This window comes from Paroedura picta, chromosome 7 (assembly GCF_049243985.1).
Source record: "Paroedura picta isolate Pp20150507F chromosome 7, Ppicta_v3.0, whole genome shotgun sequence".
Classification (NCBI taxonomy): Eukaryota; Metazoa; Chordata; class Lepidosauria; order Squamata; family Gekkonidae; genus Paroedura; species Paroedura picta.
Window position 1 is genome coordinate 91,297,767 of NC_135375.1, and position 26,952 is coordinate 91,324,718.

Here is a 26,952-nt window from a genome sequence, read left to right on the forward strand (position 1 = left end):
TAGCCCAATAGTGAAAGGGAAAATGCACAGATGGGGGAAGGATACCTCCTGTTGCCCCTCAGTTAGTAAGCTCTCATTTCCCCTTGGGAATCATTCTTGCCAGCCAAAAGGTTCTGACTAGGCATGTGCAATTTGGTTCAAATACTCTGAAAAGTACTCGACTCAATGTTGATTTGGACACTCTTTGGACTAATCTGGTCCAAATCAACCTCACCCCGTAATGAAACTGCTCGAACCAGCCTTTGGCTGAATCCCTGAACTGTTATTTTGGCATGATATGGCCATGTGGAGATTGGGCAGTTTAAAGGAACTGAAATGTTCCTTTTCTGTCCATTCCACGGTCTGGGGAGACAGGGGTTTAAGGTAGAGGCACCAAATTTGCAATGTAGGCGCAAGAGCATCTCCTCAAAAGAACCCCCAAGTTTCAAAAAGATTGGACTATTCCAATTCTATGGGCACTCAAAGAGGGTGCTCCTATCCAACCTCCATTGTTTCCAATGGCAAGACAAGAACAGAGAATCGTTTTCCCTGGGCCAATCTGTTTAAAACTTGGGGGTTATTTTGAAGAGAGGCTCCTGCAGGCACACTGCTAACATGATGCCTCTACTTCAAACCCCCATCCTCCCCGACCATGGAATAGATGGAGAGGGAACATTTCTCATTGACTTTGGTGCTCTGATGTTATGGATTTGGCCTAATTGATTCAGCTGAATCCTAGCCAGGGAAGGGTGTTTTGGGTGCTTCAAATTTAGGCCAAATCAATTCTGGCAGAATCCAAAATGGTCCACGGGGGGGGGGGCACATGCCTAATTCTTACTCCTGGCCTAAGGGTCTTTAAAAAAAGATTACACTGAAGTTTGCAATAATGAGCAACATTTTACAACAGGAGGCAAAAATATCACCATACGTATTTCCAGGCTTCCTGTTTACATGCTTCCAGAACAATAAATAGAATATAATGCATATCCAGAGTGGTGTAGTGGTTAGCGTTTGGACTTGGATCTGGAAGTCCCAGGTTCGAACCCCCAGTCTGTCATGGGGACTTGCTGGGTGACCTTGGGTTAGTCACACTCTCTTTCAGCCTAACCTACTTCACAAAGCAGTTAGGAAGAGGAAAAGGAGTAGAGGAAAATTATATTAGTTGCTCTGGGTCCCCATTTGGAAGAAAGGCAGGGTATCAATGAAATGAATAAATACACTCCTAGGTCACAAGGCAATTTTGATCCTTATCACTGGTCATCGACTGAACTATCCAAGCTTAATGACAGGGTGTAAAGTCAAGGAGAAAAGGGGATATTTATGATGTAAATACTTACTTAAAGCCTGTATAGAAGGAACAATCTTTACATTTAAAAAGCTTCTTCCCTCCATGTTTGTCACGATAATGACGCCGAATACTCTGAATATAACCCGAGGAGAATTCACAAAATTCACAGTTAAGGATAACTTCAGTTTTCTGGTCTGCCCCAGAAAGTGGCACAGGGCTAATATTGTTATTGTTCCTTGCCAGAGCTGCTGACTGATAGTGGTTCAATTGCTGTTGGACATCTGGAGGCTCTGAATAGGAAGAATCTGTAGGGGGAAAATAAGAACTTTTAAAACTACGCAGTTGAAGAATATAAAGGACATGTCTGATTACTCTGAAATCAACATATTCTTTTACAATTATTTCATTCTGCAGCTTTTCCTTCTCAGCCATTTGAACTGAAGGTCCAAATTTTTTATGTTTGTTTGCTCACTGACTGGGATGCCAAAAAGTGGCTTCCTTATATTAATAATAATATTAATAATAATAATAGCAGGTTTTTTTGTGTCCTACTTTTTACTACCTGAAGGTAGTCTCAAAGAGACTTACAATGGTCTGCCCTTCCTCTCCCACAACAGATGCCCTGTGAGGTAGGTGAAGCTGAGAAAGCTCTGAGAGAACCGTGACTGGCCCAAGATCACCTAGTTGCCTGCATGTGAAGGAGTGTGGAATCCATCCAAGTTCTCCAAATTAAGAGACCACTACTCATGACTCTTGTGGCGCAGAGTGGTAAGGCAGCAGATATGTAGTCTGAAAGCTCTGCCCACGAGGCTGGGAGTTCGATCCCAGCAGCCAGCTCAAGGTTGACTCAGCCTTCCATCCTTCCGAGGTCGGTAAAATGAGTACCCAGCTTGCTGGGGGATAAATGGTAATGGCTGGGGAAGGTACTGGCAAACCACCCCGTATTGAGTCTGCCATGAAAATGCTAGAGGGCATCACCCCAAGGGTCGGACATGACCCAGTGCTTGCACAGAGGATACCTTTACCTTTTACTCTTAACCACTACACCAAGCTAGCTATATATAACAGTGCAATCCTAAACAGACTTGAAGTTAATGGGCTTAGAAGGGTTTAACAGTGCTTAAGACTGCACTGTAAATCACCACTGTCAGAACTTTAATTTTGCTCAATGTCAGGTCATATATGATACCTTTCAAAATGTATTTGGCTGAGAGTTATTAATTGATAAGAGATCAAGTGATGGATGCAAACCCGTCCCTGAGAAAGAATCCAGAATGCCTCTTGTTAGGAAATATAAAATGATGACCGACTGGGGTGATCCAACAACATTTACTTATGGCAATGGGCACATAACCAAAAATGAACATGAAACAATGAGCCATCCTGCAGAAAAAATGGGAGAACAAATGCCTTAAATAAATCAATATGAATAGCTGTACAAGCTATCTTACACTTGCAACCTAACCTACCTCACAGGGTTGTTGTGAGAAAAAAATGGAGAAGAATGGTGTAAGTTGCTTTGGGACCCCGTTGGGGAGAAAGGCATATAAATTATGTTAATAAATAATAATAGTAACAACAATGATAAAATTACACATGCACAATGACTTAAAAGGCTGGAGCTGTAGATTTAAAAACAATTTAGTAAGCTACACAAACTCTCTATCTGATTGATACCACCCTAATACATATCTGGGTGGATGACATATAACTTGATTTAACTCAAGATGTCAAACAGGAGGATGATCTGAAGCTGTCGCCATTTGTCCCCCTCTGCACCTCTTTCAGAAATAAATGCTGAAAGGTTTAGGGTAGGACTACTGGTTACATATTTCCGCGACCCCTTTTCCTAATCATGTTTCTTTAACAGAATGGACCTGCCGAGCTACAATTTAAGTGGGAAGACCGATGCAAGGAAAGGAAAACTTCTCCTGTGTCTCTGTACTCCTGTTAAAAATAAGCTATTCCAAGTTGCTCCCCGCCACATACACATCAAAACCAAAAAGAGCCTAATGGGCACTAATTTTTAGCATCAGGAGAAACAGTTAATAAGACCCCGATATCCAGCACCAACCCCTCCTCCAAATCAGATTTGGATTCACCAGATTGGGGACTGCCCAGGAGTAGCACGGGGGAGCGTATTCAAAGAGAGGGATAGGTAAGAAAGACATGCTCCACATGGAGGTATCCTTATTTGTGGAAACATGCCAATGGATCCAAGCCACAACAGCTGCACTGTATCATTTTTTTAAAAAAATCACTACAAAGGATGACAGAATGACAAAGCCATCTGTTTTTTAAAAAGTATAGGACAGAAAGGCGAAAGATACAAAGTATTCTACTCTTATGTACCTTCCTTAATAAGCCACTTTTGTGCTTTGGCAATTTCCTAAATCTGATTTTGGACTATGTTTTGAGAAAATCTCAGTGTAAATTCCTTACTTGAAAGGTATAATAATATTTGAGAGGGAAGTTAACCGGTACTGGTCTGTTGGGTTTTTTCCTTTTCAGACTAATATACCATGAACCTTTGTTCTTTTATGCATCGAGTGCACCACAATAAAGGACAAAAATTCCATATGTTACCTATATTACAGTTTCATTGAACATAAATACAGCCACATCCATTTATGTACTAGCTAAACCTCTTGGCTTACAGGAACTTAATTTTTAGCAGAGAAAATAGATGAAAACTCAATCTGCCCTAAAATTCACATATCACATCAAAGAAGCGAAATCCAAAAACAAGTTATGAAACAACATGCAAGCACAGAGCATACATAAAATGTAAACCAAGACATCCTGTACTTGAGGTTTACACAGAGGCAGCATTTGAAATATACCAGATCCCCCTAAAGGGAATATCCAATCACAGAAGCTATGTTCTCAAGTTCTGTAACCAGAAGAAAAATGTCCACATAGAAATCTAAAGAATTTCAACAGGCCTTGGGTGTCATTAAAATGGAAAGCCAAAGAAATGAGACTGACAGCTGGATGGTATAGAAGAGCTAAACACAACAAATTAGGCTAGCTAAAGAGATGAAGGGAGAACTCCTGGACCTCTGTTTAGAATGTCAAGATTAAGAATTCACACAGTAAGGCTTTCAATTATTTTATCCTTTTCTCTACGGTGCTATACTACAATATACAATTTAGTGGATGTGAGAGTAGCATTCTTTAGCAGTAAGTTATGGATAGACAGTGCTGGTTTCCCATTTAGCCCAGTCACAACCAAAAGCTCCTGTATACCATATTCTCTTGGGCTGATCGCACACAGGCGGAGAAGGAAGTGGGGCTAATCCCCATTTCCACATGACATAGCTGCAGGGCCGGCCTCCTCCTGGTCCTGCCTTGGGCTAAGGGAATGCAGGAGAATCCGTGTTCCCTTAGCCTGCTGAGGGGGCCAACAGGGCCTGTCCCACAGCAGGCCCATACAGACAGGGAAGAGCTGGGCCTTCCAGACCCAACTGCTATGGTGGCCCAAAGGAAGCAAAAAATGCCCCGGTCAGCTTTGCGGTGTTTGGCCATGCTCTGGGGCGGACCAGGACATTTTTTTTTAATTTTACAGGAAGGTTGGATTGTGTTTCAGGCAATCCACCTTCCCGCAAATTACCCCCCACCCTACCACGCGCGGCAGCACCTACTCACCACTGCTGTGTTTCCCAGGGGGACACATTTCAGCACTGGAGCAAATCCGATGAAGACAGCTGTAGAGCACAAAGCTATGCAGCACTGCACTAGCGGCAGCCAGCCCAGCCGCTGCCATATGGTGACCTTGGCCTTGGTGACTTATTTGGAGGAATAAGATTTATTTTGGATTTAGAGAAGATTAGTACCTTTGTTATATCAAAGTTTATTTCTAAATATACTTTGATGCAGAAATCATAAAACTCTTTCAATATTTTCACAAAATCTGAGAGAATAGGCTAACAAAACTAGATTATTTGCATATGCTAAATAAGTCGCAGATTGACCACTTAACTGAGGGGAACAGGATTTTCAGTCCTATCTAGGATGAAAATCACACACACACACACACACACACATATATAAATTAAATAAATGTGGGGCCTGTGTGTGTGTGTGTGTTTGTGTGTATAAATAAATGTGGGGCCAAGATACAGCCCTGTCTAATGCTTCCTCATACCCTAATTGGGTTCAAGAGGATGGAACTACGCTTTTTATAGAGTAATTATTCAGTATAGTATAGTATACTGATAATATAGAATGTCTTGATTTTCTTCAAGCCAAATTGTTTAAAAACATGTTGGGCATTCTGCAATGTATCTCCTCTCTTCCACTTTGTAATTAGAGCTGGGGCTTCCAAACCTATTATTATTTATCAAAGTGAGTAGTTTGAACAAGAGCTAAATTTATTTTATTGGTGAACAGAATTTGCAGCAAGTATTGGCACTTAAACTTGCTTATACCTTCAATAATCATTTAACAGATTCAGATGCTGTCTCTTATCCCTCTTCTCAACACAACAATGATCCAATGATTTACTCTATACAACAATGAGAAACATCAGCATGTGTATTAAACTCATTTCCACCCATTGGCTGCCCACATTGTGCTACGTTTCTTCCTTCTATCTCCGAAGGCAAGATGCTCTTCTTCATGAATATGGAAAGAACAATGAAAACAGAGATGCCCTCAAAAAGAGTAGATGAAAAGAAGAATGACTGCAGCTAGCTAGCCAGTTAGGTCTCTTTCTCTACATAGTTGTTTCTCGTCTGAATAACCACTATTTAATTCTTTAAGCAACCTAGTGCACCATTCTCTCTATTCAAACTCTACCAACACAGATTAAAGTCCTGACACCCAGCAATAAGATCTGCACAAATCCTACAATCACAACATTTGTTCTAGGCCAGAAATGAATGGTTGAAAACATGGGTGAAATCAGTTCCACCCAATATCCAAAACCTGATAAAGACCAACAAGAGGCCCACAGAAGGTAACTTGCCATGTAAAGTAGAGAAGACGGCAAATAGAATACAAATAGGTCTTGGAAGTTGTGCAGACCTGTTGTTTAAATGGGGCAAAATACCAGGTCCCAATGTGATTGTGGTGCAGCTCACCAAAATATTTTCCATCTGTCATAGGAATGTGAGTATTGTGCCTTCCAGGAAGACATGACAGAGCACTTACAATTGAGTAGATTGGAAATTTAGATATTGGTATTTAGGGATACTGCCCTATCTGTCTGTGTGATCAGTGTACCTACTTGGCTACATAATTTATATATATGCTTCCTGCGTGTAACTCTACCATAGGATAAATAAATAAATAAATATTATTATTGTTTATCAATCTGTCATTAAATTTCAGTTTTCTCTTGTTGAGTCCTTAATAGCTCCTGTTTTGTTTCAGTTGCTAATTTCAGTTACCACCTGGAGTAGGAATTTAGACAAAAGACTTTCCCTCCCAATAGAGTGACTTGGATGCAAGGAACAGTACTAGGAAAGTAAGCTGTAAAAAGTCTCAAAATATGATCTTAAATGAAGATTGGTCCTTGGTGCTCAAGGACGCAAATAGTAAATATTCTCCACTCTTCATCCAGATACCGTTTAGTGGCAATTTTCTCTTGCCAGACAATTTCCACTGGTTAAAAAATAATAAATTTAGATGAGCTTTTCCACTGGCAAAGTGAAACACCATAGACTCAGCTGAGGTACAAGGGAGATATAACAAGGTTCCTGCAGAGGAACACAAATGCCCTTATTGCCCGCATTAAGTAGACTCTCTACCTCATATTGTATTAGTATGTTCCCAAAACAATACCATACAAAACAAATATATATTAGATAAAACGGCTAACACTTTCTGAGAAGCAGACATTGCATTATCTGCGATCAAGTAGATTGGCAAACTGCATCAGAGATGTGGCAATTTTTCTCTTTATAGTGTCAAGAGGGAATTGACTTTCATTCTCACTTTTTTGTTGGTTTGTTTGATTTTGTGAGAAACTGTGGATGAATAGCTAATGGCTGTGAAATCGAAGGAAAGGAATAATACGCTTTCTATTTCTTCAGTGGCAAAATCTATTGTGACAATGTTTTGTGCCAAACAACTTGAGGATCCATAGGAAAATATGTTAAATCCTGGACAGGTACTGATGAATGAATCTTCATTGTCATTTATTAGTTGAGATACTGTCTTCTTGTCAATGACAAGTGCTATCATGCTGACAAGAATACTGGATGTGTTTGTACTGCATTTTAAGAATTGGGACTGTAGGATCTACATCTCCTTAGTGTGGATGTTCACAAACTTACCTGTTGGCCTGTTCCATTTATCCATGGTGTATACTTAACAACTAAATTCACCTTTTCCCTCAGGTCCCATTAACACATGTTGGGGGGGGGGGGGAGCTCGGTACGTCATAGCATGGTATATTGCTACCAAAATGTTCTTCTAAGAGTTCTCCATATATTCTGACAACAGCTTCTCAAAATAAGCATCTTTGAACATGAACAGTATTGCCATGCTGCCTCATTGCCATTTTGCCTATGTTGGAGGGAACATATTCTTCCAATTACTGACTTCTCAAGAATGTAAATATTATCCGACAATGCATTTATTGACCACAATGGTATAATGGCACCAGCCATAGATTTTATGGTGCTCTCTACTAGTGATGTGTCTGCCTGCAGCATCTTTTCATAACTAGGGTTGCCAGGTCCAGGATGAGAAATACCTGGAGATTTTTAGGGGGAAGGGACGGGTTAGGGGGAGGGCTTCAGTGGAGTATAATGCCATAAAGTCCACCTACCAAAGTGGCCTTTTTCTCCAGGTAACTGTTTTCTATCACCTAGGAATTTCTCCAGGTAAACTGACTTCCATCACCTGGGGATTAGTTGTGAATGTGTAGAGTACCGGTCAGCCCAATGTATTTGGTTGTCAGCTTGAGCCTATTGCCAATTCCATAAACAAGATCCTGGGCAACAAAGATTATTTAAGGCCATAAGAATACAAGGTATCCATGCCATCCAGTTCTGAGGAATGCTGGGGAAAGGTTACAGTCACCTGATTTTCTATCAGCCAGTGCAACATTGTTATATACTATTACTTTGATGGAATCAGTAAGGTTTCTAGCTGAGTTACCTCCTACAAGAGGCCGAAATAACTGGAATATGTCACCAAGATGACATTGAAGTTTGTTTGTTTTTTGAATACTAGAGACATCAGAAGGTCAGTGGAAGATTACATCGCCAGCATTACGTAACACTCTCAAACATCATTCACTTGAAATACTTGATCTTCCTTAGCTATCAGACACAAATAATTGCAAAGCCACACTGTATGTTCTGATTTCTGCTTTTATCTTGGTGGTAAGATGTAGTAAACCCTCCTCACACAGATTACATGATATCTGACTTCTGCTACTATTAGCTCGATCACTCCTGCAAAACAAAATTACTAACTTGTTAGTCAAGATCTGCAGCCTTAAACCTTTCTTGGGATGTTCACTTTGGCAGAAGATGAATAAATTCCACTCGACTGTCTCTGCATCTTGTTTCCTATTATAAGGCCAACTGTAGTTAAGATTATGACATAGTCTGGTTATCCCCCCCGCTCTTTCAAAATGTCCCTTTCAAGAAATATCTAAATGACTACCTCCCACAATCCAACATGGAAGGAAAACAGGCATGACTGTAGATCAGGACTCCCAACTTGGCACCTTTGGAATTCTCAGCAAAGAACAAGAAAAGAAAGTGAAGCACAGGTGAAAAATTTATTCCTGATGATTCTCAGTGTCCATTCTATTTCTTTCAAAAGTACAAATACAAAAAAATAAATTGAAATTATCACCAAAAATGTTGAAATGCCTATAGTGGGTTATATATTTATTATCCGCCACTGTGATATTGTGTTTTATTTATGTTTTTAATGGGTTTTATGGGATTTTGTTTTTATGAATTCTGTAAACCGCCGCGAGACATTTGAGAGTGGCAGCATACAAACAAACAAATAAATATTTCCCAAAAATAATGATATAGTAGCCAAAACGGGGTCCGGATTAAGAATACCTGTATTCAAGGTAAACACACTTTCTTTAGTGGCTATTCTTTTATACAGACATTTATTTTACTATATCAGAATCACCAGTCCATATAGCAATAGCAATCATATAAATATAATGTTCATGTGTATGTGTTCCCACCTCTTATTAGATTTTCATTCAGGTTTTTCATTAATGGTGGTCACCTATTGATCAAATCATAAATTGTTACTATTATATATTTAAAGAATATATATGCCATAAATCATAAAACTAATTAATTCCAACTTATTTCCATATTTACTATTATATATTCCTATATAAAAATACAATATACATACCATAATAATGCCTTGAGTATAAATTGGCCAACCGACTCTGTGTATGCTATAGTCAAATTCCCCAACTAGCTTACTAGCGCTCAACAGATAAATCTCCATTGCTAAATGGCAGGTGTGTGCTTTATTAATCCTTAAAGGGGCCATTCACAAAAAAACAAGTCATATCCACAGTAGAATTAAGCCCCCTGGAGCCAAAGGTATCCACTGCAAAAATGAACAACCATTCTCTCTGTTGCAATAATCTATTAATGACGGTAATGTCCATGTGTCTTGATGTGCTCATCCCCCAAAAAACGCAAATCCATTGGTTATGTCCTGTAAGTTTGAAGTGGTCCGTAAGAGGAGCATCCTTTATCTCTTGGCGCAGTTGGGAAAATGCTTTTATTTCTTGTATTAAAGAAATAGAATGGACACTGAGAATCATCAGGAATAACTTTATTTTTCACCTGTGCTTCACTTTCTTCTCTTGTTCTTTGCTGAGGCTTGTGGAAAGTGATTGTCACTGTTTCTGGAATTCTGGCCCAGGATGGTGGGTGCCACCACAATATGGCTTGCAGCTTCTATAAAATCTGCACAGCCAATCAAATCTCCTGTGGTCAATCAGAAGCCTTATTATTTATTTACTTATTTGCCACCGCTCTCGAATGTCTTGCGGTGGTTTACAAGATGAATAAATGTAAATGCCTTGTTGGGCAGAAGCCCCACTTACCTGATGCGTTTCCTAAAAACACTTGGCAGGTGCCAGGACAGGTGTCAGTAGATGTCATGGCACCCGTGGCTGCCACACCGAAAACCCTTGTTGTTGATAACTTGTTAATTGCCCCTCTGCAATAAAAGCTCCGAACATTATATAGAAGCATAATTTTTCAGTAGTTGTTAAGAACACTGTCTTTAATCTGAATAACCAGGTATGATTCCCCACTCCTCCATATGGAGCCAGCTTGGTGACCTTGGGCTAGTCACAGTTCTCAGGACTCTCTCAGCCCTAAATCACAGGGCATTTGTTGTGAGCAGGAGAGCTATCCAAATTGGAGGGATAGTCTATCATTGTCCAGGATGAAGCCATGCAACAAGAAATTTGCATAGCCCTAACTGAGCGAGCTGAGGCGTGACCTAACCCTTTTGGATGACTTCCCTCCACTGAAGTAGAGCAGCAGGTGAAGACTTGTGGTCCCTGACTGCCAAACTCTGTACTTTAGGTACCATCAAAGGCTTGTGTACTAGGATGTCCTTCTTTGAACAGCAAAACCATTTTTGGAAACTGTCCTCAAGCTCTACATGGAAGAGGTTGTTCTTCAAGGAATGCAAGTTGAGAACAACTACTGAAAGTATTGGGCTAACCTCTGCCAAATTCAAGGCAGGCTGTATGTTCCTCCATCACTTTTATCCACAGCAGTCCTCCCATGAGCTGGGAGAGAAAATGCACACAAGTGGTTCATAGTCATCAAGAGAAGTGTCATAGCTGAGCCAAAATTAAAGTATATTTTCATGGTCAAAGTCCACTTATCCAAACTTGGTTCTTGGATTCTAGCAACATCTAAAAGAGGAAATTGAATATCCTGTGAATATAAAGGACAGACTAGTATTTAGATCCTAAATGGAAGGGTCTAAGCAGGACAAGAGGACTTTAATCTATACCAGTTTTGATGCCATTAAGGGTATTTTGAGCTTGACGATACCAGTTTACTGCACATATGCCACAACTGCATTACAAGCTTTTAAAATATCTTGGCAGACTGACATATTCTGTGACTATTTCTTAGTTTACAATGTTCCCAAGCAAGCATCCAAAAATTTCCTATCATGCAAATTCCGATCACCTTAAGTTATGCTCTTCCATAAGCATACCACTATCACTGGCTTTGACAGTTTTATTTCTGACATGTCTTTGTGAACTACAAATGGGTCCGAGGGGTTTGATTGGCTGGTTTGGCTGGGAGTTATCATGTGGCTGTGTTTGGATGCTGTGACACAGTTTACTAATGTAACAGGATTAACTTTTGCTTATATATTCCTACTGTTATGATGTTATGATGGTCAGTTCTTAGTCTGACGAAGAGTGGTTGCACTCAAAAGCTCATGCCTTGAATAAATCTTTGTTGGTCTTAAAGGTGCTACTGGACTCTAATTTTATTGTGCTACTTCAGACCAACACGGCTACTCATTTGAATCTATATGTATCTAAGACAGCCTTTCTCAGCTTTTTTACCATTGAGAACCCCCTGAAACATTCTTCAGGCTTTGAGAAACCCCCAAAGTGCCATGACTGTGCAGAATATTGTTGGGAAGCATAGCTATGTATACTCTCACCGGGGGCCCCTCCTCTTCCTACCCCCTCCAGGCCCATCATTGGCCATTGGGGGGGGGGGGCAGGTTGACGTGACCATATATGGTCATATCACCAGATAAATGTTAAACAAATTTTTAAAAATTAATCAACTTCCACCCATTCAAGAAACCCTTCCAGGGCGGTCAAGAATCCCCAGGATTTTACAAAACCCTGGTCTAAGACAACCATACTATAACAAAAGTGGGTTACAAAATACAATTTATGATAGTATAAAAAAACCCAACAACTCAACAAAGAAAGCACTATGAATGGAGAAAACTACCAGATGCTCACAGAACTACAATAGGCAACTATGTAATACAAGCTGGTACAATTTCATTGTGCACGCCCAAATATCTCCCTCCAGGGCGGTATATGCTCTCATCAACCTGAGGTGTCAAATCTCCTCGTCTCCTCCTGTATTTTCAATTTAAGCGAACATTCACATGCTCTCAGAAGTCCTAGAGCAATAAGCATCTGCTGTTTCCATCAGGTCCCTTCCCTGGCCAGTTTGAACTTACATACAAACTCCTGTTTGTCTACATTCTTAGAGAGTCCACTGAGTACATATTTATTGGTGACCCCATTTTGTTATATTCATGAGCGATACAAATCATCCACTTTCCTATTATGGTAATAATGATAATGGCAAATATGCGACTTGCAGTACAACAGGAAGAACAGAGAGGGTCCCTGGAACATTACAGTGATACAAGAGAGAAGCAGAGCTATTATTTCAAAGGGTAGCTGTGTTGGTCTCCAATAAGATTTTAGGGATATAAACTTTCAGGAATGAAAGCTCCCTTTGTCATTGGTATCAGAAGAAAGAAGCTTTGACTTCTGAAATATTACACCCTGAAAATCTAGTTGGTCTCTAAAGTGCTACTGGACTCCAGTCAGAGTTTTAGTAGTTTGTGACTCAGGAACAGGACCCAGCTGTAGCCTCAAGGGAAAGTTGATCCTCTCTGCTGGATCCCATTCAGGCTTCTTTCCCTAGAGCAGCCTGGTTCTATGCCATTCCAAACTAAAGTGCATGCCAGGCAAAAAACAAGACAAGAGAGCCAGGATGTGAGGAGGTTCCTTTTTGCCTTAGTAAATCTTGGCCTGTCCACGAGCTCATCCATTTTGCATTCATCCCCTACGGTACAGGATGGCTTGCTACATCTGCGTGCCAAATTAACTGAAGAACAAAACCCAGTAATTAGCCTTGCCCAAATCTTCTACACAACAATAAAAAAAAGTTATTTAATATATGAATAGGTGTACAGGGGGGAAAGAGTGCATTATTCTTCCTTTAGGAATTGGTTAAAACTAAATAGCAATTTAAGCAGAAACAGTTAAAAAGAGGGAAGTAGAACTGCCCTTCCAAAGCTTTCAGTCTTGATGAAATGGAAGGTAACTGCTCATTTTCTTGAACAAGTTGTGGGGAGAAGCTACAAGGTTGTGGACTCTAGAATTCGACTAGAATTTGTGCCAATGTAACTTAAGAGTAACTACTTATGAGTAACTACTCATGAGTAACTTAAGAGTAACTACTTATAAAATTAATTAGACAAATAATGTAAGTTAAAAAAAAGTATAGGGTATTAGTAATCAGGGACAGGTAGGTCTGGAGAAAACACAGGAGAAGAGATGAACTGGAAAAATGCAAAAGGTCATGCAAACTGAGAAGTAGCTACAAGCTATACTCCCCAGGTTTGAGAGTGGAAGTGATCTAAGGCACACACATATAAAAAATAACAGCACTTAATTATAATACTTTACAACTGGGGGTAAAAAAGGGTCATAGGTAAATTTGGCTACTATGGCTGGATTCAATAGACTGCAATGAGTCTCACTGGCAGAAGGATAAACAAAAAACCCACAGCTCTCAGACATTCCCACACACCAAGCACAAGTGGAATACATAGCTCGCTTGCCATGAACCCCACCCTTGTTTTCTTCCTACAAATAACCTCCTCGTTTGAAAATCTTCACCCTAAAGTGACACATTAAATAGCGATGAGAAATGTGCTCTCAGCAGCGTGGGAAGTAGGAATGTGAAGAAACAGGAGTTCAATAACACTACAGATTTGCTCACTTCACGCTGCACAGGCATGAGGCAGGGCAGGGCGATAAGAAGATCAGAAGCAAACGAAAGGGAGATGTGGGCAGAGTTGCAGGGAATTCAGGAAGACCTTAAAGGCATGTCATCATGTCATACGCCCCTAGTCAGCAACCCGGTTTTACACTGAGGGCCATATTTTCAGTTGACAAGAAGCTGAAGGCAATAGAAACAAGTGACTTTCTTTGCTGATGGACAAATAAAGGGCTCTTTGACCACTCCTGATCAGGGTGGGCAATCAGATTGTGTTATTGCTGCCCCTTTCTGGCAGCAGCTCAGAGCACTTCTGTTTGCCTGTGCCTTGGTTTGCACATAGTAGACTAAAAGAGCCCCTGATGTTCTTAGGAAGGCAGTGGGTTAAAGGTCTCATCCCTACAGAAGAGAGGATGAGGGGCATCTATAAGATGAGAAGTTATGCTGAGGACCATAAAGGATCCCCTACCCAGGAACTGTACCCTTGAGAGATGACACTGCCTACATTAGGATGCTCCTGGCTGATGGAAAAGCAGGTTGGAGCAATAGCTGGGGGATTTCCTTCATTTTATACTTAATCCATGGAATCCACTTTGTGATGTGCCCCAGATAGGCCCTTCAGTGTGCAAGGAGGAAAAGCAACTGATAAGCCTCCTTTTTTCTGCTTTAATATAAGCAATACAGGTCAAACCAAGCATAAAGCTTTGCATGACACAAAGAGATCTCGTAGCTGTCACAGGAGTAGTGCAGTCATTTGCAAAGAAGAGCAAGGCAGATGTTCATCCCCACCCAAGCACAACTGGAGCAGAGGATGGGATTGCACCTGGACTAGTGGCAGATCTAATTAACTATTCTGTATTGTTTCACCTTAATGTCTCTTCCTGGTGCTCTTAACAGCTTCCTTTTGTCTTTAGTAACTGGCACATCAAAATCCCATGAACAGAGAATCCTCCACACCTGGACTCCCCCTCCCAACCAGAATGCAAATGAAGTCAGTCCCAAGGACTGGCCTGAAGTCTTTCAACCACTCAGTAGGAACTTCTAATGGCTTAAAGAGTTCCTTTTATCAAAAACTGGGTCAGCTATTAACAAACCAATTATTTAACATTGTTTCCTGATTATATCAAGGTTTTTTTTTATTTTAGGGCTCCTTGACCCTATCCCCAAGGTACAAATTTGCTATAAAAAGACAGCAGAGACATGCATTCTCCATTTTCATATTGGGCTCTAACATACGCAAGACCAACTAGCTGGATGGGTTGCTTCTTCTGGAATCCTCCCATGTTGGGTGGTAAATTATGCTTTAATTAACCCAATTTGTCCTCCTTTCATACCTAATCATCTCAGTAATTTCTGTATGATCTAGATTAAGGTGACCAGATTTTAACATTGGTAAAGCGGGACACCATTGACCGGGGGAGGGGGGGTTCTTGATTAAAATGTTGGTCTATAAGGAGCAACAAAAAGTTTCATAGAATGCAAAAATAGTATTGTAATATATACATTTTAATTTCAACATTAGTACAATTTGCCAGGTACCCCCAAATGTCCCTCCAAAGGTGGGACAATCTGGTCACCTTAATCTAGATTATATTGTATATATTTTGATTTGTTTTCAATAAAATTCCTTTTAATTAATTTTTAGAACTGTCTCTAAGACTTCTTGCCAGATACTCTCTTCGTATAACACAAATGGAGTATCTCGCTACTACCTCTCGCATTGCTTATTAGTCTCCTAGAATTGCTAATTAGGAGACAGGTCTATTTCCATAAATCGTGAATCTCAGTGAGAAAGGTCTATAAATAAGGTTTTAACAAATCTTATTCTACAATTGTCTTCCTTTCTAGATTCCACTGTGCAGATCCATGCTTCTATGACCTCTAGAGTAGCGATCCCCAACCTGTGGGCCGCGGACCACATGTGATCCTTCGACTAATTGGAGGTGGGCCCCGAAGGACACCTTCTCCCCCCCCCGGCCCTTTACTTCATCCCCCCCCCCAGCCCTTTACAACACACTTCACTGTTGTGGCATGTCTGTATCTTATTTTGAAGGGATGTTTAAACATTACCATAGTGATCAGAGCGCGTTAGGGCAGTGGTTGAGAGTAGAGGAGTAAACTATCCCCCCCCCCTCAAAGGCATTGAGTGGTCCCGGTGAGTGGTCCCCAGCGTTGAGTGGTCCCCGGTGATAAAAAGGTTGGGGACCACTGCTCTAGAATATAACATACATTATTTGGTAATACCTTTGAAGATGACTTGAGAAGCTTCAACTGCACACAACATGGTGGGCCTGTTGCATGTGGTTATATACTTCTGCTATTGTTTGCCCAAGAGCATTTTCTATTGCCAGTTGGAATGAGCTTTTGGAAGTAGTTTGCTCCTGTCCTGTCTGAACAACTCAGAGCAACTTACAGATGTTTCCTAGGAAGTCTCCAATGTAGACATCTTACACAACTTAAGAGAGAGTCAGTGTGGTAGTGATCATGCCAGGCTGCCTGCATTCAAATCGCCATTCCCTAATAATAAAATAGGTTCACAATATGACACACTGGAGCAACCTCTGTTCAGATCAACTCTGTCACCCTCTTCGATCCTATCATTTTTTTTCTTGGCATTAATGCTGGATTTGACTACCTTTATGAAATGAGGGCACTTTATGAAATCCCCAGAAGATTATGAGCATTTTGCCAATGTGATACTACGACTACTACTGTGACAGTGTATTGGAAGAACAACCACTGACGAAGATAAAACAGAAAGTGGGTCACTTAACCTAGGATCCCGTTTTGGTCGACTCTTTATGTTTGATCATATGTTTGACCATTTAGACTTTATATTATAACCTTTTCATCTATAAACATAGAGAAGACTACTATATGCCTCGTGATTTCCTTTCTTCTTCTGGGTACCTACGTATGGAATAATACTAGTTCCACAGGTGTTTTTTAAAAACACTCATGTTTCTTTATCAATTGTATTGATCCTACCTACAGAGCCCAATATGTGTATGGTCCAATAAGCTTTACAGGTGTATGAATATCCTTCTCTTACTATTTGGAATTACTATTTGGAATTCTGAGAAAGGCAGAATTCCATTAACACTCCTAAAGGCCAAGAGACATCTTCAGAGACTTGTCTACCATCATTTTGCCAGTATTCTCTGAGAAGTAAAAAATGAGGAGGAGCCAATGCTGTTCTTGTCTTACTCCATTCTGCCTACCCTCAAAAGCATTGGATCCTTGCTTGCCGAAACAGAAAACTTGAGGTAGACTCTTTGCTTGTTAATTGTGTACAATCATAATGTCTGGGTTATTACATGAGTCTATAATAGTGCAGTTCTTATAACTTAAAAATAAAAACCATCCTAGGAAGCAGATGGACGAGCAATGCTTTCCTTTGCATCCTGGGGAGCAGTCCCTCAAGTGCTACAAAACCTGAAATGCATAGACATATGGAAAAACAACCGGGAACAGTGGAAAGGGTAGACTGTGCATGCTGTGAGCAGGGTAGAATGGAGCAGAAGACCCAGGTTATCCATCAGCATGGGCACAATCTTGGGAGTTTTAAACACCATGGGGAAAAAGAATGGGATGCAGGACATAAAATACAGCAATATTGAAAAAAATAAAACCGAAGCTTTGTCATAATAGTTCAGAGCGTGGAAGACAACCATCTATCAGGAATGTGTATTCAGCTCTCCTTTTACGCCCCCCAAGAAATTATACAGCAATCTATCAAGGCTGGATTTGGAAACCTTTGATCAACTCTGGCCATTTAAAGCAGCTTTTTGAAAGGATATATTGTAGGTATATAGAAGGTATTGCCGAGGGCAACCAAGAAAGATGTGGACTTTAGGAATGTAAGCTATTCAGAAAGGTTGGAAAGATGTTATCTGTGTTCCTTTGAAACTTTTTAATCTTTCTCTCCCTTTGAGTTATATATGTGCAAGTCTGAATGGATTAGAGAGAGGACAAATGCTATACAACTTCTTGAGCAAATGTCAGATTCCCTTAGAAGGAAAATGAACTTAATCTAAAGAAATTTAAAATGAATTTGGAAGGCGCTTGGCCCCATACTGCTCTGTCTGAAGTCTTTAAAAATAAAATTTGCCACTGATTATTCACTAGATGCAAAAAGAAAGGGGAGAAAAAACACGCCTGTAAATGGGTTACAATGTGATGGACCATCAATTACTTAGAAGCATAATAGGAGACATCTGTAGATACCCTGAATAGGAATAGGAACTGGAATAGGAAGTAAAATGGGAGAGAGCCAGCTAATTTACACTGGAATCCTAAACTCAGAACTCTACTCAGGTCTATTTAACGGTGTTTATTCCCACAAAAGTGTTTTCAGATTGCAATGTTAAGTTGCCTCTTTTCTAGTAAGGATTCTTTGCAATTTATTTATTTATTTATTTTTTAACTTTTATACCGCTGTTCCCTTAGGCTCACGGTGGTTTACAAGATAAAAATTGCAATAAAACCCATAGTTAAAACCATTAAAACCAATCCACAATTGTTGGGGGCAGGGAGGGGGAGATTCTATAGTAAAAGAAATGCTTGGAAACCTATGACTTGGACTAGCTGCCATACACCCTTACAATCATAAGGCCAGGAGAGAAATACCCATCAGAAGGAATTCTTTTCAAAGTTAAAGTGAAATGTTCAAGACAATGACATAAAGGATGAGGTCAATGCATAGACAAATTCTGCTTCAGAGTACACTGGCTACCATATCATATCTTTTGAACTTTCATTGATTTCACTGGTAAAAATTAAGCATGCACTTATATGTTTCCCATGGGGGGGGGAGTGCTTCATTTCAGCCGGATCATAGCCAATGTCCATGTTGACTGGATTATTGCCATGTTCTCTACTTGCAGCTGTCTCAAAGACAACTCAGATGCTTTAACTACTGCAGAATGCGATCACCCCCCCACCCCCCACATTTTATGCTGATTAGCTGCTATGCACACATTACACTGATCCCAAAGCAACAGCACTGTTCCCAGGTTCAATTCCATGTGCTGATTATGACTTTTCAAGTCCTTCTCAACCTGCCCTGAGCAGCTGTGTGTGGCATGTTCTGCCTCCATCTATTACTCGACTTTCCTCACTGGTGACGACAGTTCCCAACTGTCCTGGAGAAAACTATGTCGTCTTTTTAGTAGAAGTTCAATGTGTAGAAACAGGCAGCTGGGGCTCTTCACTGGGTGGTAGTAAACAACATCATGTGAGACCCCATCAAGCCTTTATTTCCCCCGAACCAGGCTAGCAGGCAACCCTGTCATGTAAGGTCTGCGAGTCCATCCTCTTTCATAAGCCTCCCTCCCACCCCATGGCACATTTCCTGCATTTGATGCGAATAGATTTTCTGAAGTCCAATCAATCTTTGTTCATTGCTCTGTTTGGAACACACCGATTCTATGCTGTAATTTTTATGCCTTGTTTCTGATATAGTTTCATGGTAATACTGGTCAGCTGAGCTACATAATAAGCATTTTTAAACAAGTGTAAGTATTTTAAAATGAACACTGGCTTCCACATTGGCTGCTCAGATGCCTTCCCATGAGCAAAAAAACAGCATTCGTAAAAGCCAATTTGGTACAACATACGTCTCTGGACCAGACCTTCCATTTGCTTCTTTATGTTCTCTTGCCTCAAGTAAAAGACATTCCAACGCATATATACAATTGCTTTTTTCCTTTTGCTTCCAAGGTATAGTGGCATTCATCATGAAACTGCTCCCTCATGCTTCCACTCCTATTCCACTTTGATAATGTCCACAGTTCCAGCCATGCAAGACTTGTTGTTTGTATTGCTTATTCCACTGCCACAGGAGTATAGAAGATCAACACAGCCAGGTTTTCTATGTTACTCGGGAGATTTGAGGTCAAAACACAAGAGAGTTTTTTTTTTCAGCAGTCACCAACCCACCACAGTGCAAGATGAAATCTGGACTTCAACAGAGCGTGTGTCTTGGTCTATGGCACCAACTGACCCCCCTGACTTTCATGGGGAGGCATAAAGAAGGATGTGAAAACACCATGCCCAGGATGAGGAGGCAGCTGTGACCTTGACAATCCTGCAAGGGCAGTCATGCCGGTTTTCCAGGAAAATCTGAATTAGGGCTGGGAATTCCATTTCAAATTTATATAAATAGATTTACATATTCAAACAATGTTAGTAAAAGAAGGCAAATATCACATTTACAAGCCTGGGCCAGGGTTATCCCACATTTAGCCCATCTAACATGACTATGCACCACAACCACCATGAGAACTATATATAAATGGACTTTATTTAGGTGTGGTAGAAAATTTTCCACCCCATATCACTGTGCAGATACCTTTAGGCATTGATTCCATGTATCTGCTTCCCAAAGAATCTTTACCTTAAAAAAAAAAAAAAAAGACCCTGTATTCTTAAGTGCCAAGAGGTCATAGTAACAATTTCTTTTTAACCAAAGCATAGTTCAACGTTGCAAATTACATTCTAGTCAAGAATTTTGTAATCCACTGCTCCCTGGATGGACTGGACTCATGCAGTCAGTACTTTCAACCATAAGATCTTTACAATTCAGCATTCAAGTGTAAGCAATTTATTTGCCTAACAAATATGCTACCCTGCCTTTCCACCATGTATGGCCTTCAATGCAACTTGACAAATCCATAAAAATAATACTGCAGCACTTGGGGGTGACTTCGTAAACTTGGTAGCCTATTTCAAGAGAGGCAGGCAGTTCAACTGCAAGTTGAAACAGCGTGGCAAGGGATATTTAAAACAATCTATGTTCAAGCACCAGATTACAAGTTTTACTTCAACTTCATCTTCAACTTAAAGTAGCCCAACCTCACTGCATTTGAAAGCTTGTCAAAAGCCCCATTTTGGTGAAGTCCAATGAATTCAGTGAAAGCCTCTTTAGACAGTGGCTGCAACATATAACCTATTGTATGTTCACAGGAGTTTATGTGATATGCTAACATCCTGTGAGGTAAAGTCAACAGCATCCTATACTTGGACTGGGCAAAACTGGACAAGACCTTTTGCCTAGTCATGGAATTTACCAGGTGATCCTGGATCAAGAACACACTGCCCTTCTCAGATTAATCTAGCTCATAACATAGTTGAAAGAAGAAACTGGGAAGACCTCTTCTATGAGTAACATATAAGAAGCTGCCTCATAATGAGTCAAATCCTGGATCCATCTAGCACCTGCACTGTCTACTGTGGTGCTGTGGTGTTTTAGTTTTTCATTCATACAGAGGCCTTACCAAGCCGAACTACTTGAGATCCTTTACACAAGAAAAGGAGTTGTGACAAGTTGTAGCTGACTCATAAGGTTTTCAAGGCATGAAAGGGACATAAATCTGGGTCACAACCCTGAACCTCCTGGGTGGTCTCCCATCCAAGTACTAACCAAGGTCAACTCTGCTTATCTTCTGAGATCTGATGAGACTGGGTTTACCTAAGACCAGGCTTTCGTGAAACCCTGGGGTTTCTTAATGGCCCTGGAAAGGTTTTGCAAAAGGATGGGAGTTAATTAATTTTGTATATATTTTTAAATTTAATAAACATTTATCTGGTGATATGACCATATAAGGGCCTCTTGTGGCGCAGAGTGGTAAGGCAGCCGTCTGAAAGCTTTGCCCATAAGGCTGGGAGTTCAATCCCAGCAGCCGGCTCAAGGTTGACTCAGCCTTCCATCCTTCCGAGGTCGGTAAAATGAGTACCCAGCTTGCTGGGGGGTAAACGGTCATGACTGGGGAAGGCACTGGCAAACCACCCCGTATTGAGTCTGCCATGAAAACGCTAGAGGGCGTCACCCCAAGGGTCAGACATGACTCGGTGCTTGCACAGGGGATACCTTTACCTTTACCTTTACCTTTTATGACCATATATGGCCATATTGACCTGCTCCTCTCTCCCAAAATGGTCAATGGGCCTGAAGGAGATGGGGAGGGGAGGGGCCCCAGGTGGCCATGTACGCAGCTATGCTTCCCAACTATATCCTATGCTATTGCACCACTTCTAGGGTTTCTTGAAGCCTAGAGAATGTTTCAGGGTTTTCTCAATGGTAAAAAAAAGTTGAGAAAGGCTGACCTAGGCCATCCAGGTCATAGCAAACAAGAAAAATAGTGCAAACCTAATTCAAATCCTACTAACATAAACCAAGATGCACTGAGATGTTACATTATTATGAGATACTAAGGATAATCTGAAATTCTAAACTGTAAACTGAACCATTCCGAATGATTCTTCCATCAACAGTCACTTTTTAGCCAAAGATCCATAATAAAAGCACTCAGGATAATTTCCAAGCTATCTAACCAAAGCAGTTTGGATATTATTATTTTACCATAAAATGCAACTTTGTTTCCAAAACCATCCAGAACCTGAGAATAAACAGAATCTTATAAATTAAACGATTCATTGCTCAAATGATACATAAAAGGAACACTGCATTCAAAAAGGAGTCCGACACCATAAAAGTTGTTGAAAAGGGCAATACAGTGTTGGATATGGGGTCTCGAAAAGCATACTATCCTTCACAACAACTCAGTGGGCTTCACCTAAAAGCACTCATGTCACAAGAAGGCAGCCGTGGAAGCCTTTGAGCACTCCAAACCAATTTTTGTTGCATGCTAGCTAAACGTAGTATTGCATTTTAGTCATTCATCTGTTCTTTACCACACAGTATTTTCAGATAAAAAGGTTCTCCTTCTGACAGACTGTGGTGACACACATGAGAGAAACCTGATTGCTTAAACCACCTGGATCCAGTGTTCCTCGCAGAGCATCTTCTCCCACATGATATTCTTCCATGCTGCTTCCAAGCTTGTTCCTCTCTCCCATCCCCCAGAACAGTCTCTTCAGATGGGAAGACAGTCTCTGCCTAACTCCACTCCCTGAGGAAACCTCTACTGACAGGAATTTACTGCTCTTTGTGTTAGCTAGCTAGAGTCCCTCAGCCCACACAATTACCTTCCCTGTTCTTGGTCAACAGTTAACGCCTGCATGCCACCTTCTCTGCCATGGATGTTTCCCAGTAGTTGAGAGACATTCACATCTTCTACTGATGCTCTGTGAATTTGTGTATTGGGGGGGGGGGGGGTTGAGGTTATTCTACTCTACCGGTATTTTCTGACAAATGTTTCCCACCCTGACAAATGATTCCCACCCTTCACTGCCAGCTTCCTTTCTGGTATTTAGATTCTCAGTATATTTGCATGTGAAGACCCACTTTTTTAATAGTTATATTTTTACGAAGTTTAGAAAGATATCCTCCAAGTCAAGAGGGGTTTGGATGGCCAAAGGGCACACATGAAAGCTGTGGGGGGGGGCGTGGAGGGGGTGTCCTGAATGGTAGTAGCTAAAGAAACCAAATTCAGCTCCACAAAACAGATTTATATTTCAGACCCGCTCCAATGAACTGCAGGAAACATCTTCCCTTTCAAATTCAAATATAGACTTAATAAAAGGAAACTCCAAATTCTCTCAGAAGAGACAGACTTCATGGCCCTGGTTGTCTCCGTTAATAACTGGACTATGTTATAACTGTTTGGGGTGATTGCATTTTGGTTGCAGTTCACTGGCTCTCCCCTTCCTTTTCTCATGAAGCAAAAATAATCCTTACTTGTGAAAAGACGGTATAATAAGAGACTCCCTGAAAATCTTAATAAACAGCCAAGCTGCTGTTTTGAACATTAACGGCACTTTGCTTGCTTACAGAGTAGACAAAGGGTTTTTTTTCCCTGGCATGTGCAGAGTGAGGCCTGACCACCAAGTTTCAGGGATAGGAGGGAAGTGTATTGTAATGCTTTCTACCCTTAAAGATTATGTCTCACCCTTTCTAAAAAGACAGTAGCAGAACAGACTGGATGGCCAGGATTGAGAAACCCTTCAGCTAAAATCCCGAGAGCAAGCACAGAGGATTTGAGATAACAATGGAGAGGTCATTTCCTGCTGTCTGAAACACAAGGTTACTGTTTCCCCTCTTTCTTTTTAATGCACCTGAACGTCGTAATATGATTACGCATTCCAGAACTCTGTGTGGCGGTAAAAAGTTTAGAGCTCAATGGCTGGGGAAAAGTTCCTGACTAGCCTGCAGGTATAAAATCAGACCGGGCAAAAGGTCAGCGGGTGAGAGACTCACTGCTGCCCAGACACACAGTATCAATTGCAGGGGACTGTCAGCGCTTGAGTTTTCCCATTCAGACTACGTCCTTATTTGCCAGTGGATACAGGAGATCTCAAACTTGCGTTGAGCCCCAGTGTGGTAAGAGAGCAAACAAAGCTACTTTGTGATTAATGCCAAGCCCTTCACTGCAGATCTGGATTCTTTCTTGAACTTAAAAACTCTGTGAAAAACAAACATACCCTAAGAGGAAAGGGAAGGCCGCTTTGAGATTCCTTCGGGTAGAGAAAAGTGGCATATAAGAACCAACTCCTCCTCCTCCTCTTCTTCGTCTTCGCTGTATAAGGGCAGCAATGTCGCAGACAGAGCTGAGCAGGCACATAGGAGTTGCAATCCAGAAAGGCACACTCATTCCATGCTTCAATACCCTTACTTAATTTTGTTCGGCTTTTCCTCTTGGCAGTTGCATTCCATGGTGTCCTCAAACTGTTTGTTAGACTTGTTTGAGTCTCAAAAAGCAGTGGCTTAGATCCAGCCAAAGAGTTTTGCATGCGCTAGGAACCATGTGCTAAGTTAAACAAAATAAGAGGAATGAATTTAAGTCTATGTAGAGTGCTGCAGGGTGGCAAGGCAGTCGACATGCTGTCTGAAGCTCTGACCATGAGGCTGGGAGTTTGATCCCAGCAGCCAGCTCAAGGTTGACTCAGCCTTCCATCCTTCCGAGGTCGGTAAAATGAGTACTCAGTTTGCTGGGGGGTAAAACGGTAATGACTGGGGAAGGCACTGGCAAACCACCCCGTATTGAGTCTGCCAAGAAAATGCTAGAGGGCGTCACCCCAAGGGTCAGACATGACTCGGTGCTTGCACAAGGGATACCTTTACCTAGGGTAGAACACAATTTTAAAATTAAGTACTAATATTTATTAAAATTAAAAACCCAAGGCTTATTGCATAGCCTCAATAAATAAAATCAGGGCATGCATGCATAACAATGCCTCCACTGACCAGACGCATTTCCGCGTTACTGCCTTTATCAATGGTCAGGCAAGAAATAAAAGCAGCATACATAAATTACAAGGATTACAATGATTGTTATATGCAGAGTTAGCTCCTATACATAGAATGATATAATATACTCTGGATAAATGGACCTTATGTCAATTCTGTGGACCAGAAGGCAGGATAAAACAAATCGAGGCCTCTAATATTTCAAAAGGTAAGTACTTCCAGCTGCAGCATACTTTGAATGACACTTTCATGACACTTACTGGACATGAAGGGAGGAGGACTATGTACATTAAAAGTAAAGGTATCCCCTGTGCAAGCACCGGGTCATGTCTGACCCTTGGGGTGACGCCCTCTAGCGTTTTCATGGCAGACTCAATACGGGGTGGTTTGCCAGTGCCTTCCCCAGTTATTACCGTTTACACCCCAGCAAGCTGGGTACTCATTTTACAGACCTCGGAAGGATGGAAGGCTGATTCAACCTTGAGCTGGCTGCTGGGATCAAACTCCCAGCCACATGGGCAGAGGTTCAGACTGCATGTCTGCTGCATTATCACTCTGCGCCACAAGAGGCTCTCTATATACATCAGGGAAGCAGAAAGTGAATTGCACTCATTCACCAAAGGTCATTAGGCAATCGGGCTGCATTAGCACACTTCATTTTCTGTGCAACTATTTCCCACGTTAAACTATGTGCTGATATTCAAGTGCAGTTCAATGTGCATCTTAGTGGAAAGATTAGTAAAAATGGATTGTTCCACTAGAATTGCCTAGGAGAACCTTGTTTTGCAAATGCATTAACTTAATCAATGTATTTAAATATTTCTGTCCTGCCTTCTCACCTCAGACTCAATGCATGCAGCCTCTATTACTGTAGCTCACAGCTTTGGAGGGGAAAGTATGTCAAGTATTTCAGCTTTTTTGATTCTCAAACATCTCTAAGCATCTATCATAATTCAAACTATCTCTACAGATTTCCACTCTATAACGATACTCGTTTGCACTACCGTTTTAGACCAAACATTTAAATATCTGAACTTCTGACATAGCTATGTAATCCAAGTATGTGCCTAGATTTCTTTACAGACTCACTTTATTGCTGGAAGTTTAACTGCTATGGGATTTCTCCCCGCTCCTCCAAAACCAACATTTTACAAAATACATATTTTACTCTTTCCTTTCTTTTTATACAGTAGCTAAGACAAACGGAGGTTCCCCCATTTGTCACGCATTCATTTTCCCGTACAGGTCTGCAGTCTGCACTCCATGATTCCTTATATGTTGGTGCTGGGCAATATTCAACAGAACCCTTGTTGCCGTATGGCACAGAGGAATGCTCTCAACAAAGTTCTGTGAAAGAAATGAATAAGATGAAAGTGAAACACTGCAGTGAACACCTGCACTCCCCTAATCAAGGATAAAAAGAAGCAGGAATACAAATTTAAGAAACTCGATAACGTTTTCAAAAATACAAGCTTAGTTGTGCTCACAGGACTAATATTTTGAGCAAAGCACAGGGTTGGGTTTTTTCCAACTGGTATGAAATTATTAATGCACTCTGGGATTTTTCAATTCATAATTCAAATATGTAAAAATTACGCATTACATATAGTGAGACTAAGCACACCCACACATTGTTTTTGTTTTGAAGCTGTTAAATAAAAAATTATCAATTAGAACATAGCGGTCCTACAAGCAGGTAATAGTGTCGGCATAGAGTGTCTCCCAGGAATCATGGAGTCATAAATCAAATAGAGGAAGTATTATAACCTCTCTGACAACCT

The 26,952-nt window shown here is 40.9% G+C and overlaps 1 protein-coding gene across 10 annotated transcripts in view; it reads right to left on the reverse strand.

The window, feature by feature from the left end:
* Positions 1–26,952, reverse strand: part of ZNF462 (zinc finger protein 462) — a 163,424-nt gene that overhangs the window by 24,377 nt on the left and 112,095 nt on the right. For all 10 annotated transcript variants that reach the window (XM_077345361.1, XM_077345365.1, XM_077345362.1 and 7 more), the window contains one exon: positions 1,317–1,572. In XM_077345361.1, the coding sequence (XP_077201476.1) occupies positions 1,317–1,572 (256 nt within the window). The remainder of the gene's footprint in view (positions 1–1,316; positions 1,573–26,952) is intronic.